General features: G+C 33.5%; 3 protein-coding genes across 4 annotated transcripts; 2 read left to right on the top strand and 1 right to left on the bottom strand.

Moving 5' to 3' along the window:
- Positions 1-346: 346 nt before the first annotated feature.
- LOC127244850 (uncharacterized) lies at positions 347-3,142 on the bottom strand. Of its 2 annotated transcripts, XM_051265390.1 has the most exons (4): positions 2,975-3,142; positions 2,630-2,712; positions 1,041-2,538; positions 347-965 (listed from the first exon to the last, which is right to left on the bottom strand). In XM_051265390.1, exons 3-4 carry the CDS (start codon positions 2,210-2,212, stop codon positions 719-721), a joined length of 1,419 nt encoding a protein of 472 aa, XP_051121347.1. In that variant the 5' UTR covers positions 2,213-2,538; positions 2,630-2,712; positions 2,975-3,142; the 3' UTR covers positions 347-718. The 2 variants fall into 2 exon arrangements, with proteins under 2 accessions (XP_051121347.1, XP_051121346.1); XM_051265389.1 differs by lacking the exon at positions 2,630-2,712.
- A 3,663-nt stretch (positions 3,143-6,805) lies between these two features.
- LOC127244852 (putative gamma-glutamylcyclotransferase At3g02910) lies at positions 6,806-7,586 on the top strand. The gene has a single exon (XM_051265391.1). It carries the CDS (start codon positions 6,940-6,942, stop codon positions 7,495-7,497), a length of 558 nt encoding a protein of 185 aa, XP_051121348.1. The 5' UTR covers positions 6,806-6,939; the 3' UTR covers positions 7,498-7,586.
- A 3,632-nt stretch (positions 7,587-11,218) lies between these two features.
- On the top strand, positions 11,219-19,633 carry LOC127244754 (anthranilate synthase alpha subunit 1, chloroplastic-like). The gene is made up of 11 exons (XM_051265238.1): positions 11,219-11,439; positions 11,766-11,950; positions 12,080-12,269; positions 16,254-16,405; positions 16,740-16,855; positions 16,944-17,190; positions 17,309-17,365; positions 17,459-17,611; positions 17,866-17,946; positions 18,222-18,308; positions 18,999-19,633. The coding sequence occupies exons 1-11, from the start codon at positions 11,307-11,309 to the stop codon at positions 19,401-19,403; spliced, it is 1,806 nt and encodes a 601-aa protein (XP_051121195.1). The 5' UTR covers positions 11,219-11,306; the 3' UTR covers positions 19,404-19,633.
- Positions 19,634-19,859: the final 226 nt, after the last annotated feature.

Raw genomic sequence — 19,859 nt, 5'->3', positions numbered from 1 at the left:
AAAACACCTTAGAAAAAACAAACGAATAGATAGATATAGAACAAAATGAGTAATAATTATTATTATTATACACAAAATTTCGGTCCAAAATTTTGGCTCAAAGTTGAATGCTATTAAATAATATTTCACATTGGAATTGATGTTAGGGCTGTCCTAGTTTATAAAGATGAATGATCACTGCAGTTGGTACTAATTAATTTTAGGTTGAAAACTCCATCTCATAGCCTCAATTGAATATGCACGATAATACGATATTTTCGTATGTTATCTATAATATCTAACTGAGACAATCAATATGCAAACAAAATAAATCATAAATGTTTGATTATTTTTGCTAACACCAGCATTAAATATATAGCTGCTCATCATCAACATCATGTCTTTAGAACTTAAAACTGTACAGTTTCAACAATTTGGTGATGTAAATATTCATTCTATTCAGACAGCTTCTTCTTCTTCTTTTTCTTCCTCCTTCTTCCAACAACCCTTCATCACCTCCTCTTATACATATATATATATATATATTCTTGTACATCCATACACCCACCCCCGCCCCGCCCCTGCCGGCTCCCCACCACCCTACCTCCCCTTCCCCATTTCCATCATTTACCTCTAACAAACCAACCAACCGCCATATACCGATCCCCGGAACCCAAGGCACGAGTTCTTGTTCTTACAGCTAACTCATAATCTCGATTGATCGATGGTTTTTCCTAAGCTAAGCCGATGTTTCGAGGGAATTGTTTAGAGGGAAGCATGTCTCTTCTCCACCGGTACTCCACAAGAAATTCGCGTACCTGGAAGCGTAATACGAATTCTCCGGCTCGACAGACAGCGCTTGTAAGAACCTTTCCTCTGCCCCCGAGAAGTCCCTCCTAACTGTCCAAAGAAAACTCGCGTATTGATTCAACGACTCTGCTTCTGGTGGCAATATCTGCATTGCCCTCTTGAAGCATTCCTCGGCCCTGGTCAGACAAAATGTACGTCAGACAAGACAACAATTAATCGAACTCGAACCAGAAAAAATGTCGACAGATCACCTGTCATAATCGCGTGCAACAAGGTACAAGAACTGCGCATAGTTGCAGAGTAAAAGGGAATTATTCGGCTCCCGGGACAACGTCAACTGATACAAAAGATCTGTCCTAAGATAGTCTTCGTAATTGTCGGGTTCGAGCTCCACAGACACAGGTGCAACAAAATGCTGAAACACGTCGCGTTCGAGAACCTCGTCTTTAACGCTTTTCAACATCGAATTCCACAGATTCATTTCATCAACGCTCTCCAATCGATTCCCTCCGAAAGAACTCGAATCTCGACTGCTCTGCAGAAAATCCCCTGTTTCAGCATCCTTTGATATTCTGTCGCTGAATCCTTTCAACGGCAGTGCCTCCGCTACTGCGTCGATATTTCGCAACGACGAATGTACGATGAAATTAGCCAAGAGGATCATTACATGGAGCATCAAATCAGGGGTCTTCGAGAACACTTGCTGGAACAGCCAAACGAACGACGAATGGATGTCTTTCTGCACTTTCGACGATATGATTTCCAAATTCTCGCGGCACAAAGCTTCCCTCATATGCAACGCGTGGCTTTGGAGCTCGACGACGATGTAAACCATGGAAGCAAAAGCAGCCTTCATCGAACAGTAGGGCGACTCTTCTTTTCCATCGACAAATCCGGCTTCTTCCCATTGTAGTTTCTTCTTTATCATTCTTAAAGACAGGGGAATGTCGAAACTCTTAGCTTTCTGCTCGATCGAAGCCCACATTGCAGTTTCTTGATCCGGCCAATCCGGGAAATCCGGCCGAATCCCAATCATCATAGGCTCCAAGAAATCGGGCCGTGACTGCAAGAATGGGTCTTGTCCCAATTCGTTTTTGCCTGCAAAAGGACTCATCTTTGATGTTGCACAGTGCACTTCATCTGTTCCACCTCCATTGTCGAATCCTTCTACTTGAAACGCCAACTCCTCAATGTCGTCCAAATTAGAACTGCAGGATCGTCGAATCCTATCGCCTCTTGAGATCCTGTTTAGGGATCGAGTCTTGAAGAGAGTACTCGACACAAAGTGATTCGAAACGGCAACGGAGAGTGTTGCAGCCGAATGACACTTCCTCAGACAAGAAGAGGAAACATGAAGTGAAGGAAAATAAGGAACAAATGCAAGAAAGGCATGGTGAGAACATGTAATAGCTTTGAGCCTCATAATTTTCGATTTATTTCGAATAACCAAGAACAGAGCAAGGAGACAATTAACAAAAACAAATACAGGATTGATTAACTAAAAGAGAGGAGGCTGAGCAGAAATAGTGGGAATGACCAAAAATAGGATTGAAACTTCTGAAATATATATATATATATACGTATATATATGTGTAAAAGAAAAGTCAAAATCAGATAACAGAAAGCCCGTGAGAAATCTTGCTTTTGCTATGAATCTCCATCAGATCTTGAGAAGGGCAAAAGGGAGAGTGATTGAATGGAGTCTAGATTCTGCTTTGATGATATATTTGCTTTAAATTCAATCAAAACCTGTGACATACAGATGCAAATAAATCAATAAACTATAGCAGTTTGGTCAGGTCAATACAGAAATCTGTATGTAACTTTTGCATATTCATACTCCACCACTATCTGTTCAGCATCCATAGTCACAAATCAATTCACCTTTGCACACCCAAAAAGCAATGGAGAAAGAGATGTATTCTATTGGGGAAAATATCAACACAAAAACATCAGCATCGATTCAGAAAAAGCTTAACAAATTGAAATGTATTTGTATTTCTACATATAGACGATAGGAAACTGAAAATTAGCATCAGTCAGGCATTTCATCGAACACCTCGGCTCCCAAATCTCGACTCAATAAAACAAACCATTTTCTCACAAAATAAGTGAATCCAGACGTCTTACGAGCGAGATAACGGATTTTACATGAAGATATATCGATCAAATTAATAGGACTCACCGAAGCCGAACAATAATCGGATTCTGAAACTCCAAAACCCAATTGCAGTCGGATGAATCGCTTCGTACTACGCGGAAGAATATCCTCGCCTGATTGAGAAATGGGGGAGGTGTTTTTGGGAGAAAGGAAGATTGGGATAGAAGGATGTGAAGATAATTGTGGAATGAGAAGACGATATTTAGTAAGCACCAAAAACAAACGTTCCGCTGCTGGGACCAGTGGGGAAGACGAGTTCATGTCGAAGGTCCTGGGAGCTTGACGCCAGATGCATCCACGACGAACATCTGATAATCAACGGTGGAGATTGATCAGGTCTTGAGCTCCTGCGACTACCCGAAATCGACTCTGGAAAAGATAACAGAAACATGTGTTACATCACTAGGGCTGTTGACATATCAAAAATGAAAATAAAATAAATAAATAATATTGGTACGAAATAAAAACATGCGCTTGCTAAAATTAATTGATTCAATTTAGTAAGAATAAATTAATTTTTTTAATATATTAAATTAATTGTAATATTTAACAATATATTTAGAAATATATGTAATCTAATTTTTATAATGAAATAAAAGGTGCATGTGAAGTGAAAAATAAGTGTGTATTTTTTTACTTAAAAAAAATATATATATGAGAAAGAGATCATTATCCAAAAAGTCTGTCAGAGATTGGAGGATTCACGAGAATTAAAGCCACGTGTTCCCTTACTAGATGGTTGTATGATGATTTGTTTTCCAAAAAAATAAAATAAATTAAAATAAAAGACAACTGCATTTATATTCCTGTTGTACTACTCTTTTCCGTCCGTAAAATAAAGTATTTATTTTTTCATTTTAATTCGTCTCGTAATAAAGTATTCATTTATTTTTAGTAACTGTATTATCTACGTAACATTACAAATACCCTTACAACTTACGATATATTACACAAATGTCATTACCTTTATATCAAACATACTAATAAGATTATTTTAGTCATTTCTACTTTATTCCTACTATATTTCAATATAATACTAATATTTCTAAAATTACGTGCAAAAAGAAAATAGATATTTAGTTCCGGAACGGAGAGACTAATATAATATTCTGGAACACCTTTTCAAGTTTTTATTTATTATTTTATACTTTTTCTTTATTAAAATGTGTGTTCATTTGATCGGATACGAATTTTAATAAAAATAAATAATAATAGTTATTTTTTTTATAATAAAAAGTACAAAATATAATAGTTTTTTACTGAAATAAAAATAAAAATATTTTTTAATGACAATGAAAAATAAGCATAGATTTGAACGAGGAAGAACTACATTAATTTATGCTCTTCTACTCCGTACTTGTATGATAAAAAATTTCGCTTTAACTTCGTATCAATCTAAAAGGCGGTGTTGATAAAATATCATTGGGATAGCATATTATTCTTTGTTCATTTAATTTGTTAATATTTTTTATTTTTATTCGTTCTATATAATTTATTTTTTAAAAAAATAATTTATTCGTTTCATTTTACTTTATTTAGTACTTTTTTCTGTCTGTCAATCCTAGTTTCATTTTTTGTAAATTTATAAAAATAGTGGTTAAAATTTAGTCTTAGTTCTATCCATTTCATTCTTTCTTTGAATCCATAGACTTCAATGCGCTTCTGTTTACATTTGTCCTCAATGTAAAATTCTATTGATTCAGTATTCACCTATTAATATTTAAAACTATTATTCAAAGCATTTTTCCGGTCACTTTTACAAAAGTGACGTATCATTAATTTTCAATATAATCACACATTCTTTAGTTTGTAATAAAAAAAAAAATAATTATCAGATTCTGTGATGATCCAGTCAAATCATCACAGAATTGATTTGATTAGATAACTATATGTCATATAGATGATCATTATATATTTATATATAATACAACATATATTATGTTGTAAACACGTGATTCATCTTCATTCATTCATTGATTCCAAAACACTAGTTAATGCATTGGGGGGAGAATTCTCGCCATGAAAGCTTGAGGAAGATCTAGGATTTAAGTGGTGTCCTAAATAGTATGCGAAGATGAGCGGCAAAATGAACTACATGTGAGTTAGCTATAGAGAATCCCGTTGACATTATGTGGGCACGAAGGATATGCGAAGATGAGCGGCAAAATGAACTACATGTGAGTTGGCTATAGAGAATCTCGTTGACATTATATGGGCACGAAGGATATGCAAAAAAGTGTCAATTGAATGATGTTTGGAGGCATGCCAAAAGTGTGATAAGAAATATCAATGCACTCAGGTAACTTAAAACGATACCGTTTACAACTTAAGGTAAAGAAATATTATCAGAGTATTTAACCCTAAATTCTTTGCCACAGTCCGTTCTATAAGTGCTAGCCCCTTGTCTTATTCCTCTACATCTCTCATACTACATAGTATACCAAATTTTGCCGCGCACATGGGACGGCTGATCTAAAGGGCAGACGGGCTAGGTATTTGATGTGTTAGCTTCTAGGCCAAATAACAAAAATTTATGTAACACTGCAACAATTTAATACAAATAATTTTAAACTCGTATTATACATTGGTGTATACATTATTACAATATTTAAGTATAATAAATGAAGTATAAGTAATTTTATGCATAAAAATAATGTAAATTTAAATAAATATAATAAATTTAATATAAAATTTTTTCATCCCCACCCAATCTCATCTCCATCGTCACCTATTGGGTATATGTATAAAGTACACATGTGTATATATAAAGTTATTTTTGACTACATACATATATATATTTCCAATGAGGGATATGGATCGGATCACCGAGCTTCAAGCCGACTTTCTAGCAATCCGACTTCAGCAGCCGACCCACCTCAACCTCCGTCTGTAGCTGACTCGAATGCAATTGAAGCAACCTTGTCAAAGACAAACGAAAACCTCAATCAAGCCGACGTGAGACTGAGCAGTCTCCTGCAAGCTCAAAACATATTAACCGAAGTCATTAACGGGAGGAAAAAAAAATAACTGGAGCGTCTCCAAACGAGCTGGACAATCTGCAAAGAGAGCAGACCGCCCTGAACGGCCGCATCGAAAAGGAAAGACGTCTGATTGCTGACTAGACAGAGCCGATCGAACCTGTATAATGCCTTGCAAACATCCATCTGTTCGAGGCTAATTCATGAAAATCAGATGGCCTACCAACAGCGAAAGAGTGAGATTGCTGATCTAATCGCGGGATTACATCCGGAGCATCAAAATGCTCTTAGTCTCATCTGGATCATCACTCATTGGGTGTATATATACACACGTGTATATATATACACCAAATTAGTGATTAATGTAGATGGAACTAAGAGTCTTTTGATGATGTTGATACAATGCCGCTTCGGAATCAGATATTTGCATCGTCACATATGGGGTATATACTACACACGTGTGTACTTATACATTCAATAAGTTTGAGAATGAGAGCTTTTTTATGTTGCTAATTTGTTTCCGCTTTCGGATCGGATCAACAACGACACTCCAACCTCAGCCCCATCTACATTATCATTCATACGTGTGTGTGTGTATCTACACCCACCCTTTTGATGCTGCTAGTTCGATCCTAGTACCCACCAAACTAAGTTCGACAAGACAAGTCACTAGACGAACTATGTGTGACAGATGAACTTTTAGACGTCGGGGTTTAAACCTATGAAGTCACCGTTACGTTCACTTCCACATCACCGGTTATTCCTTCCGGGACAACATTACTTTTTCTTTTCAATCTTATTTTGCATCACGAAGTATTAAGTGTGTATGTATATAGAAGCGTGTATGATTTGGGTCCATTATCTCTAAAACGGAATACCAAAATTCCAAAACAGCAACAATTTAATACAAACAAATTTTAACATTATGTATATATAATGATATTTTGCTGCTAACTTCAGATCCAAGACCAATTACCGACCTTACTTACAGTACTTTCTTGAAGAAGTGACATGGCGACGGCGGCGGCGGAGGCGGAGGAGCCGGCGGCGAGAACGACGGCGCGGTCGCTGATATTCGTGTACGGCACCCTAAAAGAGGGATTCCCCAATCACTCCCTCCTGCAAGACATGGTAGCCACGGGGGACGTCGCCGCCCACGGCCCCCGCCGCACCGTCCACCGTCTCCCCCTCGTCTGCGGGCCCTACGGTATCCCCTTTCTCCTCAATTTTCCCGGCCACGGCCACCGCGTCTCCGGCGAGATCTACGCCGTGTCCCCGGCGGCGCTGGCGAAATTGGACGAGCTAGAGGGCATCCTGGAGGGCCACTACGAGAGGCTTCCGATTGAAATTGAATCTGAAGAGGCGGCGCCGGTGGAAGCCTACTTCGGCCATCACAGCTTTGCGGAGGCGCTGTGGAGGAGGAGCCATGGCGGAGAGGTCTGCTGCTACACCGAGGGCGCCGCCAGGGGATACGTCGGCCGCCGCCATCGGCCACCACATATCACTTTTCTGCAGCATATCCACACCTATGTTTCTTCTTCCTCTTCTTCGTCTTCTTCGCCTCGTTGATGTACACTGTTTCGCCTTTAGGATGGAATATAAAATGAATTTGTATTGTTTTCCATCAAAATTGAAAGAATACGAAGGAAAGAGAAAAATGTCTGTGCTTTTATTTTATAAAATTATATTATATCGTTAATATTGTATATTACTTTATATGTATTTAATTATATATAAATTATATTATACGTATTATATAATTAATAATTAGTTTAATATTTTTAAATTTTATAATGTAATTAAATTATAAAACAAAATGTTTATATAAATTAAATTTATTTTATTTTAATTATTTAATTATATTTTTAAGAGTTAAGTTTTAATTAATAAAATATATTCATATATATTATATTTATTTTAACACTAATATTTATCTTGTAATTTATTCTAAATAAATAAAATTTATGTTAGAATGATTATTTTGTTATTAATTGATTTAGTTTTCTTATATATAATTTTATTTTAATTTATGTTTTATTTACATGATATAAATATATATTTATTTTAAAACAAACTCCGTCACTTTTATATCAAAATTAATTTTTTATTAATAAATTAATAAAATTTATTAAATACTTTTATTTTTTATTTATTTATACAATAAATTATTATATTTTTCATTCACTTTCTTGTTTAACCAATTACAAAAATACTATTTTCCTCACCTCTCCTCATTTCATTTTCATATGAACCAAACACACTATTATAATTTTAATATTCTCTTCCCTCTCATAGTCTCTCATTTCTTCTATTAAAATTTTTTCTTCCCCTACCTTCATTTGAACCAAACAGGCCCTTAGGGATTTCCGATGAAAATAATTTTTTTTAATTTTTAATAATAAAATTTTAATTTTAAATAACTATTTAATGATATAATATTGTGAATTTATAATTGATTTTAAGATTATTACTCTTCACTTAGAATAATATACTTTCTAATATGCATATATTAGTTATACAAATATTATATTCCTTTGTTTCACTATTTATCTTTTGTGTATTTAATATTAAATTTTCTTTTATATTTATATAATTTTTTTTATAAATGTTATATTATTAGTATTATAAAATACAAATAAAAATATTTTTACTTTTTTTTTAATTTATATTATATTTTAATATAATAATTAATATTTAAATATAAACATACAAAAAGTAAATGTAAATTTTACAAATGAATAGAGGAATAATTACTAATGCATGCTCATTACAGTCTTTGTTTAAAGTGGCTTTTTAAAGGATTTGTGATGTAAATATACATTTAATACTCTCTCCGCCCCGTGTATATATATATATTCATTTGTTTTTTTCACGGAATTTTAGAAATATTAGTATTATATTAGAATAAAGTAAAAATACTAAATTAACCCTATTAGTATTGTATGATATAAAAGTAATGATATTTATGTAATATATTGTAAATTGGAAGGATATTTATAATATTGGGTAGATAATACAAATATGAATACTTTGTTATGGAATGGATCAAAATAAAAAAAATAAATATATTGTTAATGGAAAAAAAAAGTATAGAATTGTGAATGAAAAAAGTATAGCCATATTTTAAATAATAAAATATTTAAGTTGATACTTCTAAGAAATACTCCATATATATTAGTATATTAGTATGCTGTTAGGTCATCGTTGTTCGAATTTGATCAAATCAGTAAATTAATATAGAATAATTAGCAAATTATCATACCATAAATAATATATTATCAAATAATTATATTAATTTAAAAGAATTCATAATAAAAATATATTGTATTATATAATGTATTATGCATTATATTAATATTTATATTTTTTTATCAATGATAATTTGTTAATTGAACCAGATTATTGTCATAATATAGTTTTTAAGATATATTTTTTATTATATATAATTATATAATATGTTATTCAAATATGTATTATATATTATATTAATATTTGCTTTTTTTTTTTTAATAAACATTTGCTTATTGAATCTAATCATGGTAAAAAAATTATTTTATATTAAATATTTTTGGTTTATATGGAATATTTTTGGTTAAATAATAAATTAGATGTCGGGGTGTAAATTCAATTCAATTAGAAGATGTAAAGAAAAATCTATACTCTACTAATCCCGGATCAACTTTACTAGTACGAGGATTTGAAGAAATTCAAAAATAAATTCGTTTAGTAATTAGTATAATATAAAAAATAAAAAGTAAGATATTTGAATTCATATTTTTAGAAGAAAAAATTTAATAAATAGTAAAAATTGAAAAAAAATCCCAAAACAAACACACGGTAATAGTCAATCCAATACTCCAAACAAATTTTTATTTTTATTTATTTATAATACTCCATTTGTCCCGAAATTAAATATTCATTTGTTTTTTGCACGTAATTTTAGAAATATTAGTATTATATTGGGATATAGTAGGAATAAAGTAGAAATGACTAAAATAACCTTATAAGTATGTGTGATATAAAAAGGTAATGACATTTGTGTAATATATTGTAAGTTGTAAGAGTATTTGTAATGTTAGGACAGTTACTAAAAAAAATAATACTTTGTTACGAGATGGACTAAAATAGAAAATAAATATTTTATTACGAGAGAGAGAGAGAGGGGTAATAGATAAATTTATTAGTAGTGCATTGTAAAAGTTTTCTTATTGCAATCGTTTGTATTTATGACTTAGATAGATCTTGATAGGGACTTATTGGTATGATTACACATTTATTGGTTGATTTTCATGATATAGATAATTTTTAATTTGAAATATCTTATTGGGAAAAAATTATTTTTAGTCTTAATATAATATTAAATTTATCAATTTTGGTCTTAATATAAAAATTATATTAATTTTGGTCTTAATATAACCAAAATTCATTATTTTTTGTCATAATATAAGTAAAACTCATCATTTTTTTTTGTCTCAATATAAATTTTTTTTTATCAATTTTAATCTCAATATAACAAAAACTCATCAATTTTTTGTCCCAATATAATTAAACTTTATCTTTTTTGGTCTCACTGTCAACAAACCGACAAAAAATGCTGACGTGAAAAGAAATCAAATCTTATATTTATATTTGAAGAAATTGCACAATCTTGCAAGTCCACGTCAACATTTTTCGTCGGTTTGTTGATGGTGGGACAAAAAAAAAATGATTATACTGGGACAAAATAATAAGTTTTGATTATATTGAGACCAAAATTGATAAAATTTTTTATATAAAAACCAAAATTAATGAATTTTAATTATATTGGGACAAAAATAATTTTTTCTCTATCTTATTTTAGGCGAGGCATGAGATATTACATTGATAATATAAAAAAAAAATATTAATATTTTGTATTGAATATTATTTTTTTAAAAAAAATTTAAAAATATTCTCTTAGTCCTGTCATATTTATAGGTAGTTTTTTTTTATGAAAACAGACGGAACATTGGAAGTTAGAGTCTGTCTTTAACAAATCTTTCGATATCTGAAAAAAAAAAAAAAAATCCTAATAATTAATAATAATAATAATAATAATTTTTTTTTTAAAAAAAAATCTTCCAAAACACAGACAGCGCAGCATACATAGCTTTAAAAGTGAGGACGTGTCGGTGATTGTGAATGATGTATTAAAGAAAGGCATGGGATCGGATTTGTTGATAGCAGAGACTTGAAAGCGCTATCTACAGCGCAGGCTCCCAATAAATACTGGCCGCTGAGCATTTAATAGATTTTAGAAACACGCTTTCTGTTTAAATTGCAGGAAATGCCATCGCGGCGCACCGCAGACTGTCTGTGGTGCTTGTTTGTCAGAGTGATTGCACAGCGTAGCGCGGCCAATGCAAGCTTCGACGTTCTCCCACCGCCCGTCGCCGACGGCCTGGAGTGTGTCTCCGCCGTCATTCGCCTCTCTTGCATATCGCTATCGTACATTCAAATGCTGTGCTTCCAGTTCCAGGTCTCCTAATCTAGGTCTGCATATTTTATATTACGCTACTTTGCTACGGTGGTAATTTGCTTGGTGCTTGTAATGTAGTGTACTTGTTAGTTTGATCAGCAATGCGAAGTGGTTTAATTTGTTTGGACGTGCAGAGATGGATATGTTTTTGATACGTAGCTACTAATTTGCTGGCAATTGGCTTGATTTGTGTTTAGGATTTGTTGAACTGTTGAATTCGTTTCTGTTGGATCATTTTTGGCTGGAAGTTAATTTATGTCCTGGATGAGAGATTTCTAGTTTTATTTTCTGTGTAGTTTGTTTCTCTTTTGACTTGGTTCAATTTTTGAATTAATTGTAGGTGTTGATGAGAAAAGATTTCTGGAAGCATCAGGATTTGGAAATGTAATTCCTCTGTACAAATGCATATTCTCGGATCATTTGACTCCAGTTCTAGCTTACCGATGTTTGGTCAGAGAAGATGATCGAGAGGCTCCAAGCTTCCTCTTCGAATCCGTAGAGCCTGGAATTCGTGCATCAACTGTTGTAAGGAACATATTTGATTTGATTTCAAATTTTCATATCGATCTAACCTTATTTTAATGCACATCAAGTATATCATATGGAGTCAATGGAGAAGTATGAATAATCAATCATTCCTATGTTTTGTTTTAGGGGAGATACAGTGTGGTTGGAGCACAACCAGCAATGGAAATTGTGGCAAAAGAGAATGAGGTTACAATACTAGATCACGATTCTGGGAAGACAATTAAGAAGTTAGTGGAGGATCCAATGACAATTCCAAGAGCAATTTCAGAAAATTGGAGACCTCAATTGATCCAAGACCTCCCAGATGCATTTTGTGGTGAGAACTTGGCACATATTTATAATTTCTGCTCTGGTTTATTATACCTGTTATGGCTTTCATTATTAAGTTTTGACTGTACGTTTACCATATCCAATGCTCTCTCTGTTCTTCACTTCAGTTGATTGACTTGCTGTGAACTTGATTCATGTTGTTACAGTACTGTGCTCATCTATCTTCCTACACTCACCACTTTAGATCTGTTCTTCTGTAGCTGTGTGTGTGAGGCAAAATTTTCTGCTGTCATTTGGAGAAATTAGATTTCATCGATGCTGTTAAACGTCATTAATTTGAGTGTAATTGGTATTTATTTAAGATTGAGCTAGGGATATTGTAGATGAACCAGGAGGAGATTAGGTACCGAGTAAGACACTTGTTTAGTACACCCTCCGTCCCACGTACCGTGTCTGCTACACTGTATATACACTGTATTTTAGGAGGGATGTAATTAGTAGATAATTAAGAAGGGGTGTAATTAGTAGATAATTAAGAATGTATCAGTGAAAATAATTATTTTATAATATAAATAATTATAAATTAAGATAGATAACTAATTAGTTTAATTAAAATTTAAAAAAAAAAATAAAAAAAAGTTTAAAATGAGATTAAAGTGTGTAATCATTCTGTGACATTGTACTTGAGACAGACAGAAACGGCAACGTGATCATGGTAACGTGGGACGGAGGGAGTAAATAAATAAAAAGTACTCCCTCCATCCCTCTCCAAAAGCCTCATTTGAGTTTTATAATACATTAAAAAATAATACTTCATCTATCTCATTTAATTTGTCTTTTTATTTTCGTCCCTTCACTTATTTCATTTTTTAAAATATAATTATACTCTTTAATTACATTTTAAAATTCATCATTTATAATTTTGTTATTTCACATAAATATTTAGTATCTTAATTTTAATTATAGTTATTTTTATTAAATCATAATTATTTTATAATACATTTCTAATTATAAGTACCTAAAACTCATTCTCTAAGCTAAAGTGGACAATTTAAGTGGTACAGAGGCAGACCATCTTGGACTTTTTTAGGGCCCTAAGCAAAAATAGATTTTAGGTCATATAAACACATGGCTATATGTATTTTTAAAATGATAGCTGAAGGGACGGTGTTGACTCGAGAGAAAAAGATGAAAATCGAACTGACGGCACTTTGTATGAAGGTTCGAATAGTGAAAAAAACTGAAGAAGGAACGATAAAGTAGAGAGGGGGAGAAATGAGTTTTGGTCTTGGTTGGTGGGTGGGCGCGGCAATGACGTGAGAGTGAAAGGAAAGAAGTGAAGGAAAGAAGTGTAGGCCATATGATTGAATTTAAAAAAATGTAATGAGACGTGGTTATGAATAAAAAATTAAAGAAAAAAAAGAAAAATTAGAGTTTTAAATTTAATTTTAGAATTAAAATTAAATTAGATAATAATAATAATAATAAAAAGGAATTCTGAGCGATTGTTCTTGCTAATAGCCATCTTGAACAGAGGAATAGTATTTTATTAATATTATATATAAATTAATTTTGTATGTAATAATATATTTATAATTTAAATAAAATATATTTTTATATTTAGTGTACGATTATTTTATTAAAAAAAAATTAAATTCTGAGTGTATTAAATTAATTATAAAGAGTAGTTTGAGTTTGAAACTATCAAACCTACACTTCGATTAGAGAGAAGGGGAGACGAATGGCGGCGCCTCCCCTGGGGCTGGGGCTGGGGCTAGGGCAAGGTCTAGGTCTAGGTCTACATGTAGTCATGTAGAGGCAACTATGTCCCATACCTAAATAGTTTGAGTGTATTAATTTCAAATTTTATAGATAGACTATTTTCGAAAATATATATATATATAAAAGTAACAAAATTACACACAAAACATTGTTTCAAAAATATAAGTGAAACTACTTTCTTTGTTTTCTAAGGGATGAATTATAACTTTTATACCCATTTGTTAAAATTTTTTAGTGTATCGCTGGATTATCTATCCCATATTGATTCGTGTTAACCCCCTTAATCAGAGAAGGGATGAATTGTAACTTTGAAAAGCGCGATGCAATTGATTGGTATCCAGTTTGTTCTTTTTATTCACAGCTTTATATAATAGTCAAAACTTAACCAACATTAAACACAAACCCACAAACACCTGATACAAGTAGAACCTATAGATCAATCCTGCCTCATGTGCGTATTGTGTGTTTCAGAAATAATCGTCTTATCTAAAATTTCAAACTATTAGAAAAATGCAGCTATTGAATTTTATCCGCAAGCGAAGTCCCAACACGCCCTCTTAGGTGCAAATGATGGTGTTGATGCAAACAAAAAGTAAAATTCAAAAATAGAAATTATCTTCGAATTTGATAAAATAAATGTCACAGTAAGATATATAAGTAAACTAGGAAAATAAATACTACAGACTGAAAAAGTAAATGGTGATTCCCAAAAGCTGAATTTGATGTCGATTGAAGATGCTTTTTCCAAGAATAGACCCGAATCTTTAAATATTTCCTAAAGAAATCCCATCAGTTACAGAACCAACTGGCTCGACCAACCGCCTCTGAACACCTTACCTACTTGAATGGGCGGCTGGCCATCCGATTACTCAAGCCGCCCACAATAACTCCTGACTCCTTAGACAAAACGCAGGCCAACCGACTCCCTTGAGAACCTCTTAGTCGCCTTTTCAGACGAATCATTAATCACCATCCGACTGAGAAATCGTTTGGACCATCCACCGACTGAATCTACCGAATAACCCAACGATTCACCAACCGACAAATCCAGATACTAACTGGTCGCTAGACTAAACAACTAATCAGTTGCCCACTCGAGCAACCACCGTTCAGGCTCTTCAAACAGCTGAACAACCATTCAAGCGACCACCATCCAGTCCCTTCAATCGGCTGAATAACCATTCGTCCAGACGATTCATTGGTCGCCCAGTCAAGCGACTGATGTTTGACCAAGTGACCGGCCAATCGATCAGACGATTAACAGTTAAGACCCTAAACCCTTAATTAAGCGACCAATTAAGACCCTACTTATCGGCCGTCTCATCCTTCGTTCGACTTCATTTAAGACCCTACTACCATTACATTAATCCAATTTATAAGTCCATTCTCAAGGAACCTATACATTGGTTTTTTCTTACTCAACAGAAGGTATACGAAATTTCACATGCATATGCCGCAAATAGGGACAGGCTGGACTCGAACTCGAGGCCTAAGTATCTATACTATGTCGGATGGGCAGAGTGACCAATCATTGTGTGCATCCGACAAGTCCCGTCCATCTCCATTTGCGGTATATGAGACTCTCGTTTGTAGATAAAAATTAAAGACTGTAATTTCCTAATAGTTTGAGCTTGCAATTGAGACGGTCATTCTGCGACCGCATCGACATGGTACGAGAGAGAGCCTAAGTTAGATCTCGAGTTCGAATTCAACAGTTCCCATTTGCGGCATATGCATATACAAATTTTGCATACCTCCACCTGCATGCATCTGAGGGTGAGGCGGGTCATTCTGCGTATCGGACAGTTTTATGTCACAGAATTTTGGATCAGAATGATTAGAGCATTAATGAGGACCCGAACTTCTTTCCGTAGAGCGTTATTTATTTTTTACATAAATTGAGTTGAGAATATATCCTGTTTGTGTAGCATTTCCTTCATAATGAATCGAAGCTTAGGATTAATAATGATAATGCCTGTACTCCTTCCTGCTTGACTTCTCTTCCCTAACTAATTAAGTCTTCCTGTTTATGGAGCATCTTTTTTTCGATAAAGAATTGAAGCATATGATTGATGATGATGATGATGATCCTTAGGTGAAAATTTTATCAATCTAACAATGCTGAATATTTCTTGGGGATCATTACTGCCTATTTCATAAATACTACTTTCTTGTGGATAGGGGTGCCATTAGGCAATTCCACCAAATTCGATATATTTCCAATCACCTATACCTTCTTCAACTGCAGGTGGATGGGTTGGTTTCTTCTCGTATGACACAGTTCGTTATGTGGAGAAGAAAAGGCTGCCATTCTCAACTGCACCGAAAGATGATAGAGGCCTCGCTGACATTCATCTTGGACTGTATGATGATGTTATTGTTTTTGATCATGTGGAGAAGGTACCTACACTTGTCTACTTAAAAATAATAATTTGTTACATGCTGATATTCTATTTATGGATTCATTATTTTATTGCTTACTTTCAAAACAAATCACAGAAAGTTCCTAAGTTGTGTAATTTACAGAAATGACTCAAGTCATTGGAAAAACATGACTGAAATTAAACACCTGCTACCCTTCCTGCATGTACTTTAATCAACTTGAATGCTTATCATTTCTGATTTCTCCATCTATGCTTTGTTTGTAAACTACCAATGGCCAATAGTTTTTTTCCGTTTTATTTTGTTTCATGTTTGAGTCCATCTAGTGATAATACTGTAATTTTTCTATCAGAAAGCATATGTCATTCACTGGGTACAGTTAGATCGATACTCATCTGCTAAAAGGGCTTATGATAGTGGAATGGAACACTTGAAAGCTTTAGTTTCTAAAGTACAAGGCATTGATCTGTGAGTTGGTTTATGAACTTCATATCGACAATACTGATAATGTTACTACATATGCTAATTAATGCATCCTTTCTTCTTCATCTTCTAGGCCTCAGATATCTCCAGGTTGTATTGATTTCTGCACTCATGATTTTCGACATCCTATAGAGAATAGCAACATGACAAATGAGGAATATGTAAAGGCAGTTCTACAGGCAAAAGAACATATTTTGGCAGGGGATATCTTTCAAATAGTCTTAAGTCAACGCTTTGAAAAAAGAACATTTGCTGATCCATTTGAAGTATACAGAGCTTTGAGAGTTGTGAATCCAAGTCCATACATGGGTTACTTGCAGGTTTGATTTTTATTTTTATGTTTTGGCCTTCCCCTTTTTCATCTTTTATAATCTTATATTATATTAATCAGTTTGTCGCCGAGCCATATTTATTTCTTCTTTCTTTGCCCCATTGCAGGCTAGGGGCTGCATACTGGTTGCTTCAAGTCCAGAAATTCTTACTCGTGTCAAGAAGGTAAAGTTACAATGTCTTGTCATCAAAATCTAATTCATCTTCTTGATTTGCTTATATGCAAAAAGAACAACATTCTATGACTGTTACTGACAGAAAAAGATCGTTAATCGGCCTTTGGCTGGGACAGCAAGAAGAGGACAGACGTTTCATGAGGACCAGATGTTAGAGAAGAAGCTGCTACAAGATGAAAAACAATGTGCCGAACATATTATGCTGGTTGATCTGGGCAGAAATGATGTTGGCAAGGTTTCTTCATCCTGATTTACTTCTCTATTACCAAAGTAGATTATATAAAAAATAGCTGAAATTAAGTTTTCCGAGCTTGGTTTAGCATTTACTTTCATTACTATAAAAAATTCTAACTGCAATCTCAAGATTAGATCAAGGAAACCATTTCATTGTTTACTTTCATTTTAAGTACACTTGATTGATTTTCAATATATTGGATTATATATACTGAAATTAATCACCTCATGATTTTTCATTGCTGCTTTGTATAGGTTTCAAAATTTGGTTCAGTCAAAGTGGAAAAGCTCATGGCGGTTGAACGGTATTCCCATGTGATGCACGTCAGCTCAACAGTAAGAATATTTATAAAAATCCAAATTATATCAAGTAATTTGTAACTCATATTTCTTCTAGCTTGTTCTTAATTATGATTAAATCTGGACTAGGATGACGGTAACAGCATCGTTGTGTTTTACTTTGTCTGCCTCACTCATCTTCCATTACAACCAGTACTCTTTCATACATGGCATAACTGTACTCTAGTTATTGCTATATATATATATATATTCTCACAAACAATCCTCGATCGATCAGGAAAAATATTATTCATTATATTGACTGAATGCAGGTAACTGGGCAGTTGCTTGATCATCTAACAGGATGGGATGCTCTGAGTGCAATGCTGCCTGCCGGAACAGTTAGTGGTGCACCAAAGGTAACATTAAAATTGTTGAATCTATTTAATTTGCCGGGTATTAAATTAAATTGGAATTACGAGATGTTAGGGGGAAAACATTAGCTTCTCCTTTGAAATTTACAAATACTATTATTAGAATATCTGAAAACTAAAATTCTCGATTATAAATCCTCTAAATAAGTTAAAATTCTACAAATCTCTTGAATAAAACAAATACCGTAAATATAATATATATATATTCAAAAAATATCTTAACTATATAAGGCATGCTAGAACGCTGCTGCGGATTACATACTATCATAGTGTATTTATGATACAATATATATTATGTTATAATTCAACATATATAAGGCATGCTAGAACGCTGCTGCGGATTACATACTATCATAGTGTATTTATGATACAATATATGTTATGTTATAATTCAACATATGATATCTTATAGCACAACAATGTTGATTAATTTTATATTATAACTATACTGATTTGATTAGGTTAGTACCTGATCAGCTCCCATGCTAGAAACCATCGATAGCGAACATGTGCCTGTGAATATATATATATATATATATATGTTGACAGGCACCTATTCTTATTTAGGCGTGCCGCTGTTGCTCTAATGAGTAAATTATCATATCTCCAATTATCATTGGTACGAACAAAGAAAATTTTTGCTTCTCTTACCGGATGGATGCTTCTTCAACTCAGGTGAAGGCTATGGAACTAATCGATCAACTAGAACCAACAAGAAGGGGGCCTTACAGTGGCGGTTTTGGAGGGATTTCATTTTCCGGGGATATGGACATAGCATTGTCTCTGAGGACAATAGTCTTCCCCTCGGGAGTTCACTACGACACAATATATTCCTACAAAGACGGCGCCAGACTACGCAAAGAATGGATAGCTCATCTCCAAGCTGGAGCTGGAATTGTAGCCGATAGCCAGCCTGACGAGGAGCTAATAGAGTGCCAACACAAGGCTGCCGGTCTCGCCATGGCCATTGATCTTGCCGAGTCTGCATTCGCAAAGGGCACAAAGCCGGTGGCCGGCGCAATCAACGGCTGCTGTTTTCCAGGTCAGCAGTTCATTAGGCTGAATGGGTATGTTAATTAGTGTCTCCCTCTTTTATACATGAAAGACTACTCTTTTTCATGTGTATGTGTTGTTTATTGTATTATCATTGAACTAAGCCTAACAAAAACCTCCTTATTTTCGATGGTTTTTTGTTGGGCTTAGTTTTTTCTGATATATGACTGTTGGGAGTTGGATATAAAAGGAGTTTTTATGGATATATATTCAAGTGAAGGTATTTAATTATAGTGCTGGTTGGAATAGTAGGCATTACTGAGTTAAATTCTTTTTTTAATCTATCACATTAGTTATTTTAATTATTGCACTTCTTTTATGCTTTGTTATTTTTGTCTTTTTGTTAAATAGTTAAGAGTGAATCTTTCTCATTATTAGTAATATTTTCTTACATAAATTAGGGGGTTTTTGAATGAAATTAGATTCTTCACTTAAATTACTATTCATGGGGTGTGCTTGTAAATTCTTGGTCGAATTTAATAG

Source organism: Andrographis paniculata, unplaced genomic scaffold (genome assembly GCF_009805555.1).
Source record: "Andrographis paniculata isolate CXL003 unplaced genomic scaffold, ASM980555v1 Contig21END, whole genome shotgun sequence".
NCBI classification, from domain to species: domain Eukaryota; kingdom Viridiplantae; phylum Streptophyta; class Magnoliopsida; order Lamiales; family Acanthaceae; genus Andrographis; species Andrographis paniculata.
Note: the sequence above shows the minus strand (reverse complement) of the source record. Positions and strands in the feature narration are given on the sequence as shown.

Bases quoted from the DNA above. Each gene is read 5' to 3' on its own strand.
- LOC127244850 (XM_051265390.1), bottom strand. From the start codon at position 2,212: ATGAGGCTCAAAGCTATTACATGTTCTCACCATGCCTTTCTTGCATTT. The intron at 966-1,040 runs GTGATCTGTCGA...TTGTCTGACCAG, and splicing joins GTTGCACGCGATTATGACAG to GGCCGAGGAATGCTTCAAGA.
- LOC127244852 (XM_051265391.1), top strand. From the start codon at position 6,940: ATGGCGACGGCGGCGGCGGAGGCGGAGGAGCCGGCGGCGAGAACGACG.
- LOC127244754 (XM_051265238.1), top strand. From the start codon at position 11,307: ATGCAAGCTTCGACGTTCTCCCACCGCCCGTCGCCGACGGCCTGGAGT. The intron at 16,406-16,739 runs GTACCTACACTT...TTTTTCTATCAG, and splicing joins TTTTTGATCATGTGGAGAAG to AAAGCATATGTCATTCACTG. The intron at 17,612-17,865 runs GTTTCTTCATCC...TGCTTTGTATAG, and splicing joins GCAGAAATGATGTTGGCAAG to GTTTCAAAATTTGGTTCAGT.